Genomic DNA, 11,806 nt, shown 5'->3' on the forward strand with positions numbered 1-11,806 from the left:
ATCTAATCATTCCCTCTTCCAGCTGGAGCCACCACCCCTTATCCCATCATTTCACGCTCTTTCCAAGTCCTTCTATAGCTCCCCTGGAGCCCCCAGTGAAGGAAAATGACCTTCAGAGGTCACTTCCCACCCAAACTGTTCCATGATGCTTTGAAAATAAACGGGCCTTGAATAACTGAGTGGAAACCATGAAATCACAGAATCATGGAATGGTTTGGGCTGGAAAGAACCTTAAAGTTCATCTTGGTCCATCCCTTGCCATGGGCAGGGACAAACCCTGATGAATCCAATCCTATTTTCAGGCCATAGAAAACATTTTCTTTCCTCCAACCAGAGGCAGGAATTATATCACCTCTGTGTCCAGCCTGGGAGAATTTTTCCCTAATTGCTGATGCAGGAACAAAAGGGGAGGGATTTGTAGGTATGTTTGTTTTAGTGATGTCCTTTGTGCTCCTGGATAAGCAAACCCTTTGCCTCTCCTCAGGCAGGAGTCACTGCTGGAAAGCGAGTTTGGATTGGGGTGACTCCGAAGGATTGGGGTGACTCCAAGGGAAGTCCAATGCCTTTTCATTCAACACCACTTCAAGTCACTTTTACAACTCCCTGAATGTTTAACCATCTCTCAAACCATGTCCCCACCCATCGCTGACAAGCCCATGCTGGCAGCATTGTGACATTCCATTGTGACATTCCACCTGTCACTACTGGTATTGGATGTCTTCACCCAGAATAGAACACGGGAGAAATGGGATGAGTCACCCCAAGCACAGTCTGTGGTTGGCCAGGAATGTGATTCAAGGTCTCCTGAAAAGGTAAAACCACAGCAAGAGTTTGGGGATCAAAACTGATCCAAATACTTTGCTTTTGGGGAAAGGTGGGGTTTTCCCCATCATTTCAGTTAACTTTTGGAGTTTTGCCTTAAGAGCAATCCATGGATCCCTGGTGGGATCATTAGGAAAAGCTGCTGAGCTGGCTCCAAACTCATGGATACCATGGAATTAGCTCCAAATTATTTGGAGGGGTGATGACCACTCTTCCTTCTCCCACACCAACCATGGCAGGATGCTCCTAAAGCACTTGGAGTTACGCAAAGAGTGTCCTGGGAGCTCCAGCTGTGGCACTGCAGTCCTGGGGCCACCTCGGAAAACAGGGTGGGCAGTTGTTTGGTCAGGAACAGTGGCCAGGGAGAGGTGGGATAGCTGTGGAACATCCCAAACTGGCTAACTCCAGCATGGAAAGGGCTTAGGAAGAGAAGGAGGAAGGGAAGAGTCTCCTCAAATCCACAGTCTGAAAGCCTGCTCAGATCTGGTGGGAACAATGGTGGGACAACAATCTCTGCCATGTCTGGAGAGCCTGCAGGACAGACAGGAGGATCCAGAGGCTGTCTCTTTCTGCCAGGAGTGGGCTCATTCCTACAGCTGTCACCAAAGACACCCCAAGCTGTGTCACTGTCACTGCACCCAACATCCCTCCAACCTCCCTAGTGAGACCCTCCTCTTCCTGCAGAACTCACAAACTCCCCACATTTTTGGAGACAGAGAGGAGTGAGAGAAGACCTGGTTGCACCCTCACTTGAGTTCCTTTAAATTCAGACTTCAAAGGGCAGGAGAAAGTCAGGAAATGTTTTCAGATCTCATCAGAAGACGAGACTTGTTACAACACGAAACTCTTTGGTCAGGGAAAAAAAAACCACACCAGGTTTCTGCCTCTTGTATTTATTGGGGGATTGCACATGCCAAGGAGAAAGACTTAAGCAAACACACACGATTGTTCCCATGGTCCCAAGGAAAAGGTGAACCCTGAGTAAAAATAAACATTTTACTACAACAGCCTGAGTGAAACTTGGGGGGAAAAGCAAACTGAAAGTCAGTTGGGTGAGAAACATCTTCAGCTGGGCCAAGGCACCAGGAGGAAATTCCTGTTTTAGAGCTCGAGGTGCGGCTGATGAGTGGCACTGATTAAAGTTGCACCACAGCTGGATCCAGCACAAGAGCTTGGGAGGAGCTGAAGCTTCCCTCCACACTCGGAGCTGCACTTGGATCCATCCCTGTTCCTGCCTGTGCTCAGGTACAGTCTTGCTTTGAGAGTGCTGCTCCACAGGCTCATCCCAGCCATGTTTGGGCCTCCCCATGAATGGGCAGGTCCTGCTCCCGAAGGAGACCTGGGCACATTGATGTCCAGCAGCTGGAGAGGAGCACGAGGGATTGAGCTGTTCTCAGCTGGTGTTGGGAATCTCAGTCTTTAGCAGGTGGATTTGGCCATGTTTGTCTCCTACCCACAGTTTGATTGGTGGTTTAAGGTGCCACCAGTGCCCATCACTCAGTGGTCATTGGGGGGTCATCGTGCAATTCGCTTCGTTTCTCCTCTGGGTACCAGGGTTGGGGGTTGATCCTTTTCCTATGCCCTCCGGCCAGTGGGGCCACTGTTCTTCAGGATGGTGCCAGATCCCCCCACCACCACCGAGTTAGATCCCCCACCCAGGGAGCCAAATCCACCCCCAGCACCAAATCCACCCCCTCCCAGGCTGAAGCATAAACCAGCATTGCCCGTGTTGCAGCTGCCTTTCCCACTTCCAAAGCCAATTCCTCCTCCTCCAAGGCACAATCCGCCGCCGTATCCACCTCCCACAGAGCTGCTGCCGCCCACCATAGCTGCAGAGAGGAACAAAAGGCACCAGGTTACCTCTGAGGCCACTAAGAAGTTTGAGGGCACCAATCCCAGCCCACCACACTCCCATGGGAACAGTACTTACAGATGCTGACGGAGCTCTGGCACTCTCCAGACATCCTGCAAGGAAAAGAGATGGAGTGTCAGATCCAACCAGAGCATCTGGAGTGGTCCAGCTCCATGAAGTCAGGATTGGTCCACTGGCACAACCACAGGAGCATGGTCCGTGGCTCATGACAGCACCATTAATGTTTTATGATGATGGTACATATTTTTCCCATTGACTGATCAGGATACAGGGGAATTCTTGCTGTATCCCACCCACCTGCACTCCTCGCCCTCCAACAGCTTCCTGTAGGTTGCAATCTCCACATCCAGGGCTAGTTTGACGTTCATGAGTTCCTGATATTCCCTGAGCTGTCGGGCCATGTCAGCCTTGGCTTTTTGCAGGGCTGTCTCCAGCTCGGCCAGTTTGTCTCTGGCATCCTTGAGAGCCACTTCCCCACGCTGCTCCGCGTCCGCAATTGATGTCTGAACAGTCTCACACTGGAGGGCAAGACATAGGTGGGATGAATGGGGTAAGGGCAGCCAGTGAGAGATTAAACCACGATCCCAGATTAGAGAAACATGTAATGGTTTGGGCTGGACAGGACGTTAAAGATGATCTGGAGCATGACCAGGGACACCTTCCACTATCCCAGGTTCCTCCAAGTCACATCCTACCTGGCCTTGGACACTTCCATGGACGGAACATCCATAACTTCTCTGGGCAGCATGTGCCAGAGCCACTCAGGCTCAGCTATTCCCAGATCCCTCCCAACAATTCCCACCACACTTATTTCCCTTCAGGGAAGTTCTAAAGGGCATAACCAAGAGGTCCTCCCCATTACTCAAAAAACATAATCCCCACCTGCTTCTTCACACTCTCAATCTCAGCTCGGATCCTCTGGATCATGCGGTTGAGCTCTGAGATCTCGATCTTGGTGTCCTTGAGGCTGTCCCCATGTTTGCCTGCGGTTGCCTGCAGCTCCTCATACTGGTGGGATGAAGCAGGAGGAGCAGGTTGAGTCCATTGTGACCCCGCAGCTGCTCCCACATCACCACAGGGAAGCCAAGAGGAGCAAGTCTATGCCAGGACCACTCTGGATGGACCAGCACCAGCAACACTCCAGATCTTGCCATGGCCTGAGTTCTCCCACCCCCTTAGACACTGGAGAACCCCAGCAGTGTGTGCCTTCCTCACCTTGCACCGGTACCAGGACTCGGCTTCCAGCCGGCTCCGGTTGGCGATCTCCTCGTACTGCACCTTGACCTCAGCGATGATGCTGTCCAGGTCCAGGTTCCGGTTGTTGTCCATGGACAGCACCACTGAGGTGTCAGACACAGTCTTCTGCATCTGGCACAGCTCCTACAGGTGACACCAAACCCAGATTTAGCCCTTCCAGATCTTCCTTATGGCACCACAACCCTCCCCCATCCCAGTGTCCCCAGAGTACTCACTGCTTCGTAAAGACACTTGAGGAAGTTTATCTCATCCGACAGAGAATCCAGTTTTCCCTGGAGCTCCACCTTGGTCATGTAGACTCCATCCACGTCCTGTAGCAGAGATGGGATGAGAAAACCTGCCTGGCACACACCAGTTAATCTAAAGTTTCATGGAATCATGGAATAGTCTGGGTTGGAAAGGGTCTTAAATGCAATTCCTTCCCCTTCCATGGGCAGGAACACCTCCCACTGTCCCAGGCTGCTCCAAGCCCCGTCCAACCTGGCCTTGGACACTTCCAGGTGTGGGGCAGCCACAGCTCGTCTGGGAAATCCATTCCAGGGCTTCCCCACCCTCACAGGAAGGAATTTCTTCCCAATATCCCATCTATCCCTGCCCTCTGGCAGTAGAAAGTGATTCCCCTTATCCTGTCACTTCAGGCCATTGTCCAAAGTGCCTCTCCAGCTCTCCTGGAGTCCCTTTAGGTACAAAAAAAAGACTTGACCTTCTTCAGGAGCACAAATTCGTTCTCAGCCGCTGTCCTTTTGTTTATTTCCTCCTCGTACCTGTGGATGGGAAGGAGGGAGATGGAATCTGGCTGCTTGTCTTGGCTCCAGTTCAGACTAATGAACATTGCTGGCCTCAGACTCATAAACTCAGCAAAAATAGATCTGCCATGAGGGAGATTTATGGACAGGCAATTGCACCTCATCTTTCAGGACAAGTCCTGGCTCCTGCATCTCCAGCGTCTGGATGAGGAAAGTCTGGAAAGAGGAATTCTGGCTCTAAGTGAGTTCTGATGCTTACAGCCACTCCACATTCCTTCTATGCGATCCAAGAACCTTCAGCTCCTCACAGGTATCATGTAATCTCCTGATTTGTAAGGGACTTACAGGGATCATTGAGTTCAGCTCCTGGCCCTTGTCCAAATGGACTCAAATTTTCCAGATTCTCATCCCCAAATATGAAGTCAATTTTTACTCAAGAACCTCTGGTTGATCCCAGGTTTTGTGGATTCCAATGATTCCTGGACTTCCTTTTGCCCACTGTCTTTTTCTAATTCCTCAAGCGAATTCATTTCTCCAGTCTTTGCTCGACTTTTTCCAACTGGACACATTTTATGTTTATATTTATAGACAAAAATTAATTATATATTATAATAAGTAACAGCAGGAAAAGAATCTTTATTTTTCCTTTCTTTTTTTACTTCATGTAAACCCTTCACAGAAATCCTCAAATCCTGAATGATATCATGTGAAGGAATCATGAAGAAACCCATAAGGAAATTAGAGTTTGGTTTAGCTACTGATTAATTCATTAAACCATAATGTCACTGATTCTTAAGGAATTCCTTCTTGAGGAAGACAAAGAGTGGATGATCCTCCTTCAGGAAGAAGCACAATTCAAGCAATACATTGAGAAAATCCGAGAAAAGTTGACAAATACCTTGAAAAAGCCCCACTTTTCATCCAAACTCACTTTCCCCAAAGCATTTTACATTTTCTAACCATCAGGGAAAAAATCAATATGGACAATTACTATCAATATTTCATTTTTTTTGGCTGTTTGAAGTGAGTTTTTTGTCTCTGTTTATTCACCACCAGATACCCCAAACAACCTACTTTGTCTTGAAGTCCTCCACCATGTCCTGGAAACTCTTCAGCTCCATCTCCAGCTGGTGCTTCTCACTGGAGAGACAATCCAACTGCTTCCTCAGCCCACTGATGTAAGTCTCAAAGAAGGGGTCCAGGTTCCTGCCCCCTGTTCCTGTACCACCCTGTTCCTGCAGCAGCTTCCACTTTGTCTCCAGGACTCGGTTCTGTTGCTCCAAGAACCGGACCTAAACAGGTGGGGAATGAGTCAGGTTCTTCCTTCAAAACCCCATTTTTTATTGATTTTTCTCCCCATGTGTTTTCCATATTTTATTCTCATTTAATGTGTGATAACTCCCCAGTCCTACAGGACCACAGTGGATGGGGTGAGTGGGCAAAAGAGGGTCACATCCCCTCCCCAATTTTGGAGCCTCTAAATGGAAGAAATACAATGAACTTCTTGAGTTTGGCATCTTCTTGTTCAAAATAGCCAAAAAAGTCCCAACATCTTCAAAACAGACCAAAACACCCAAAAAGTACAATCATTTCCTTAAAAATAGCCTAAATCACTACATATCCCATCTTGTCCTTAAAAATAGCCCAAAACCCCTCAAATCCCAACATCTTAAAAATATTCCCCAAAAAATCCCACCTTCTCCTTTAAAATAACCCAAGTCAACCAAAATCACATCTTCTCCTTAAAGGCAGCCTAAAGCACCCAAACTCTTATTAAAAATAGCCCCAAACACCCCCAAAATTTAACCTTCTCCTTCAAAGTAGCCCAATGTTCCCCTTAAAATAGCCCGTTTTTCCCCTAAAGCCAGCTCCAAACACCTTCAGTTTATGGTGATTTGGGCAACTCCCAGCTCTGGGTGCCACTGGATGAGCATCTCACAGTCATTCCCACCCTCCAGAGCCAATCCCAGAGTGAAGCCCCTCCAAACCTTGTCGATGAAGGACGCAAATTTGTCATTGAGTTTCTTGATCTCCTCTCGTTCCTGTGTCCGAACCTTCTGGATCTCAGGGTCAATCTCCAGGTTGAGGGGGGCCAGCAGGCTCTGGTTGATGGTCACCTCCCTGATACCACCCGGGGGGCACAGAGGGAAGCCTTGGCCGCCCATCCCACCATCAGATCCTCCACCAAAGCCACTGCTGAGGCCCCCACCAAAGCACCCTGCACCATAGCCACCCCCAAATCCTGCTCCTGCCCCAAAGCCAAAGCCTCCTGGGCCACCAAAGCCTCTGCAGGCAACACCAGCCCCTCCAAATCCTCCCAGGGAGGTGCTTTTACTGCCCCCCAGAGAATAGAGGCTCCTGGTGCTGAAGCCACCGGCACCACCAGATCCCCGGCATCCCCCACGGGGCATGGAGCTGAATGTGACCTTGTTCTTGCCCCCGAAACACACAGAGCTGGAGCTGAACCCCTTGCCAAGAGCACAGGACTGCCGAGACATGGTGAAGGGTCCCCAAAATTCTGAGCAAAGAGCTGAGGCTGGAGCCTGGGAGGCGAGAGGAGCCAAGTCCTGTGGGAGCAGCTGCTGGGTCCCCCCTTTTTATGGGCACAGGGAGTTGGTCGGTGCCAGGGGGGAGTGGAGATGTCATTTTTTGGGGGTTGTTTCATTCTCTTCATTGTTTTCAGATTTGAAAGGACGCCTTCCTCACTTTACCACAACCATGACCTGCCTGCAAACACTCCCCAAAGAGCAAAGAAAAACAAAAGCATTGTTGATGTTGGAGCCAAACTCCAACTCAAATTCCCTGGGTCGCGGGCTGTCACTCATCACAGAGCCCTGCGAACTCTCTGATGCATCACACCCTTGAGGGGAACCCTTGTTGTAGCTAAATCTGTCATTTTCAGCCTGACACCAGGGGCTGGGTTCACTGAATTCCAACAAAAACCCATGCTCCCAGGCACACCCTCAGATGCACTCAGTTTCAACCTCCTGCTCCAAGGAGCATGACGTGGGTTGTCCAAAGTATTTCACAACTGGGAGCATTAGTGTTTGGCAGGGCTCTAAAACTACTTTTGTGTCAATAAAGACGATTTTAAAACCTTCTTAAACCTTCTGAAAGGGTTTTGAAATCATTCTGGATCCCTCTGAGTGATGTGTTGGGCTGGGCAGGACACATTGGGATTTGAAGAGACTGAAATATCCTAATTTATCTGTGTTGGGCCACACCCCAGCAGGGTCAAGACTGTTCCCTGCCCAACAACTTTGAGAGGTGATCACATCCCTCCTCTGAGGAACCTTCCAGGGATTGGGGATGTTTCCTGAGGATCCTTGTGGGTCTCCTGTCCCTTCACAGCATGTGGTACTCAGCAAAGCTGCTGCCAGCCTACCCCATTGTTAAAACAACACAATTTAATTGCTTAATTGCTTTAAATTTCTATTTAAATGTGTTGTTGAGCTGCCTCCTTTGAGGATCCCGGCCCCAAAACTTCCCCCAACCAATAAAATCCAAACAACCAAACAACCCCCACTTGCCAATAAAATCCAGCTCTGGATTATCCCGTTCACTGGGAGAGGTTTGTGGAACCAGTTTCAGCTCCAAGACTGTTTATCCCCCGCTTTTTTTTTTTTCACTGAAAATATGCAAATCTAGGTCTGGGTGCATGTCCCAGTGTTTCCTCCTGAATCACATCAGAGATTCCTGAAGCTCCAGGATTTTCAGCCTCAGCGGATTTGCAGAGCAGGGAACATGGAAGTTGATGTTCTCCTTGGACAATGTGTATCCTTCACACCCAATCCCAGCTGGAAACCCTCTCCCACTCTCCAGGGTTCCCCAGTTTTCCAGCTGGAGAAGAGAAGCAGTTTGAACCAAGGGAAGGAGGTGGCGGCTGCATCTCCTGACCTTACGCAACCGGCAGAACTGCCCCAAAACTGAATGAACCTGTTGGAGCCCGGGTGGAGAGCATTCCTGCCAGGAGTTCCCAGGGTGGCTCCAGCACCAGCTACTGGCCCAGCCACCGGCCTGTGGCCAGCCCAGCACTTGCCCAAGCAGCTGCTGGGCCAGCAAAGCCATGCCCCGCCCTGCCACCAAGGGGTAGAGACACCTAACTGGGACATGGGATCGGTTCTCAAATCCCTCCTGAACTCCAAGGTAGAGCATCTCAATGCTCCAGTGCTGGCTGGGATAGAAATGCATCAGGAGCAAAGCTGAGGGCCCAAGGTTGGCCACTGTCACCCAACCATTGTTGGCCAACATCATTGACCCAGTGCTGGCCACCATCACCCACCCACTGTTGGCAACCCACCTAACACACTGTCACCTGTGTCACCTGTCCACTCTACCATGGAGGGCCATCCCCCCCTCCATCACCCACCCAATGTTGGGCACCATCCTCTGCTCAGTCTTGGCCACTATCACCCACCCAACACTGGCTACCATCACCCACCCAAACTTGACTGTCATCAGCCATCCAGCACCCCAGCATCCCAGCTTCCTGGTGTATCCCATGGGAGCAGGGACCAACAGCACAGCTACCCAGCAGTCTCAACCAGGGAAATGTGCAGCAGAACCACAGTCCAAATACGGCTGTTTTCACCGAAGAACTGCACTGGGACTGGGTTCAACTGGGAAAACCTCAGATCAGGAAACTCCTGCTCTGTTAACAGGCACCAACCCAGGAAATTGCAGGGCTGGGAGCAGGAATGGTGACAGCTGGAACAACAAGGTGGGTCCCTGGGAGATCAAAGCAGGTGTTGCAGTAGATGGGCGGCACCCTGGGACTGCCGAGAGACCCAGGCGCCCCGGGATCCACAGTGGGAGCGGAGCTGGAAGCATGGTACTCATGGCACCCCCAATCCCAGGATTTACAAGCCCCAGGAGCGGGTTGACTCCCATTACTGTTGTGATGTCACTGGTGTCACCTCTCCTGCTGTCGAACTGCCCAGGGATAGGACCCTGCATCATGGCCAGCCACAGGGAAAGCTCATCCCAGCCCCAGTGCTGGGAAACAGATTCCAGGGAATGAGGATTACGGATCATCAGGGAGGTAGCCCCACGAAGGAGCACCCACTTGGACTTGAGAGCCCTCACAGGATCCCTGTGAGGGGGTGAGAGCCCTTCTAGGGGTTACAGGGTGGGGGGTGGGCCCCAGGCAGGGGTAGGGCTGACCCTGGGGGTCTCATGGGAATCCGTGTGAATATCCCACGGGAATAACAAGTCACTGGACACCCAGGTCCCCGTTTCTTCCCACATGGAGGACAAACAAGGACACCAAAATGGGATGAATTAAGTGATAATTAATAATAATAAGTGAATTAAGGTCAGGGTAGGTGCTTAAGGTGAGGGTGATCCCATGTTTTTGAGGGAAACCATTGGGATTGTGGCAGTTGGTCCCTCAGGTGCAGCATCACCACCTCCCCAAATTCCTGGGGGTGGGAAACAAGTGAACGGCACCCCAGGGTATCTCTGTATCCATCCTTCCCCCACCTTCCATCACTCCCTCCCCAATCCCTTGGTATCCCAAATCCAAAACACCTTCTAAAGGACTGGAATGTGCCCCAAAGCCCAAACAGGCTCCCAAAAATGAGACCACACCCCAAGCCATCTCACCCTCCCCAGTCCTCCTTCCTGGGGGTTCCCCAACTCCCAGGACCACTCCACATCTCACCCCACTTAAAAAAGGCAACACTGACTCAAAATATGCTGGGTCTGGGGGTGCAGAGTCTCAGAGGGCTGTGGGGGACGTCGGGAAGCAGAGGGAGGTTTGGGGTGCCAGGAGGGGAGGAGTGCAGGGGTGTGCGTGTGAAAGTACCAAGAGTTTGGGTGGCTCCTCCCGACGCTAATTACAGGATTTAATTACCCCGACAGGCCCCGGCTTGTCACTGCACCCCAAAACCCTATCCAGGTGGCAGCCAAGGGACCAGCCCCCAATATGGGGCAGGGACACCCCACTATGGGGCAGAGACGCCCTCATAAACACCCTGGACACATCTATATGGGGAGATGCCCGCCTGAGCACCTGGATTTTGAGAGTCACTCCATGGGGAGGTGGGTTTTAGGGGGAAGGAGCCCATTCAGGAGGTGGATTTATGGGGGGCTGAGCTTGGGGGAGTCCCACAACGACAGAAATGGGGGTTGAAGACTCCCTGATCCAGGAAAATTTGGGGGTCAGGAAGTGTCTGTCTGAGCCCACAGATTTTGGGGATCCTCTCCATGGGGAGGTGGGGTTTGAGATGAAGAAGCCCATTTGGGAGGTGGATTTGCAGGGTCTGAGCTTGGACAGACCCTCAGCGGTGGAAATGGGGGTTCAGATTCCCTAGCAGGAAAATTTGGGGGGGGGGCAAAAACCCCCAAGCCCCCTGGGCTTGACTTCATCCTCAGATACAGGGGGACCCCCATAGGGCAGGGTCCCCTCCATTTCCTCCATCACCCTTCATGAGGTTCCAGCACCCCCCACAATGGTTCAGTACCCCCAAACCCCTCACCCCACTCCCCCTATCCCAAGAGGAACCCAGGTGACCCCAAAAGGAGCAGGGACCCCCAAACCTGTGAAAACTCAAATGCCCTGAGCTCGACCCCACCCCCAGGGGACTCCCATTTCCCCCAGTACCTCGCATGGGCTCAGCACCCCAAACCCTTCACTCCGCCCCCAAAAGGGACCCAAAGGGACCCCAGTGTCTGGGTGCCCCCTCCCGGCTGCCTCTCAATGCCCCAAAAGGCTCAGGAACCCTCCCAAAGCTGGAGGCCCTCAAAGTGGGGCCCCGTGGGCAGGTGAGTCATGGCCCCACCCGTGGGTGAGCTGGGTCAGGTCTCAGCCTGTCTCCCCCCCCGCCGTGGGGGGGCTCGACGTCCCGGGCATGAAACCGCAGGATGGGTTCGGGGTCAAATCGTGCGAGACGTCCCCGTGCCTCAGTTTCCCTCCTTGAACACAAACAGCACCCACAGCTCCAGTGCTGGGAGGTTTGGGTAATGGGGGAATTAAACTCCCTCCCCAGGACCCTTTGGGGGCCCCGACACCCCTATCTATTTCTAGACCCTCGCAGATAGCTCCAAACCCCGCACAGAGCCCCAGCTCCCCCCCAGACCCCTCAGCACGCCCACAGCACCGCAGCCC

The 11,806-nt window shown here is 51.7% G+C and overlaps 1 protein-coding gene across 1 annotated transcript; it reads right to left on the reverse strand.

Moving 5' to 3' along the window:
* Window positions 1-2,397: 2,397 nt before the first annotated feature.
* LOC107215657 (keratin, type II cytoskeletal 4-like) lies at window positions 2,398-8,263 on the reverse strand. The gene is made up of 9 exons (XM_015652007.3): window positions 6,687-8,263; window positions 5,773-5,990; window positions 4,656-4,716; window positions 4,168-4,263; window positions 3,911-4,075; window positions 3,578-3,703; window positions 2,993-3,213; window positions 2,753-2,787; window positions 2,398-2,651 (listed from the first exon to the last, which is right to left on the reverse strand). Exons 1-9 carry the CDS (start codon window positions 7,194-7,196, stop codon window positions 2,398-2,400), a joined length of 1,686 nt encoding a protein of 561 aa, XP_015507493.1. The 5' UTR covers window positions 7,197-8,263.
* Between the last annotated feature and the right edge of the window lie 3,543 nt (window positions 8,264-11,806).

The sequence above is a fragment of the Parus major genome, linkage group LGE22 (assembly GCF_001522545.3).
Source record: "Parus major isolate Abel linkage group LGE22, Parus_major1.1, whole genome shotgun sequence".
Lineage (NCBI taxonomy): Eukaryota > Metazoa > Chordata > Aves > Passeriformes > Paridae > Parus > Parus major.

Coding starts and splice junctions, on each gene's coding strand:
- LOC107215657 (XM_015652007.3), bottom strand. CDS start 7,196: ATGTCTCGGCAGTCCTGTGCTCTTGGCAAGGGGTTCAGCTCCAGCTCT. Junction 5,991..6,686: donor TTGCGTCCTTCATCGACAAG/GTTTGGAGGGGC, acceptor CCACCTGTTTAG/GTCCGGTTCTTGGAGCAACA. Junction 2,788..2,992: donor TTGGAGGGCGAGGAGTGCAG/GTGGGTGGGATA, acceptor TTTTCCTTGCAG/GATGTCTGGAGAGTGCCAGA.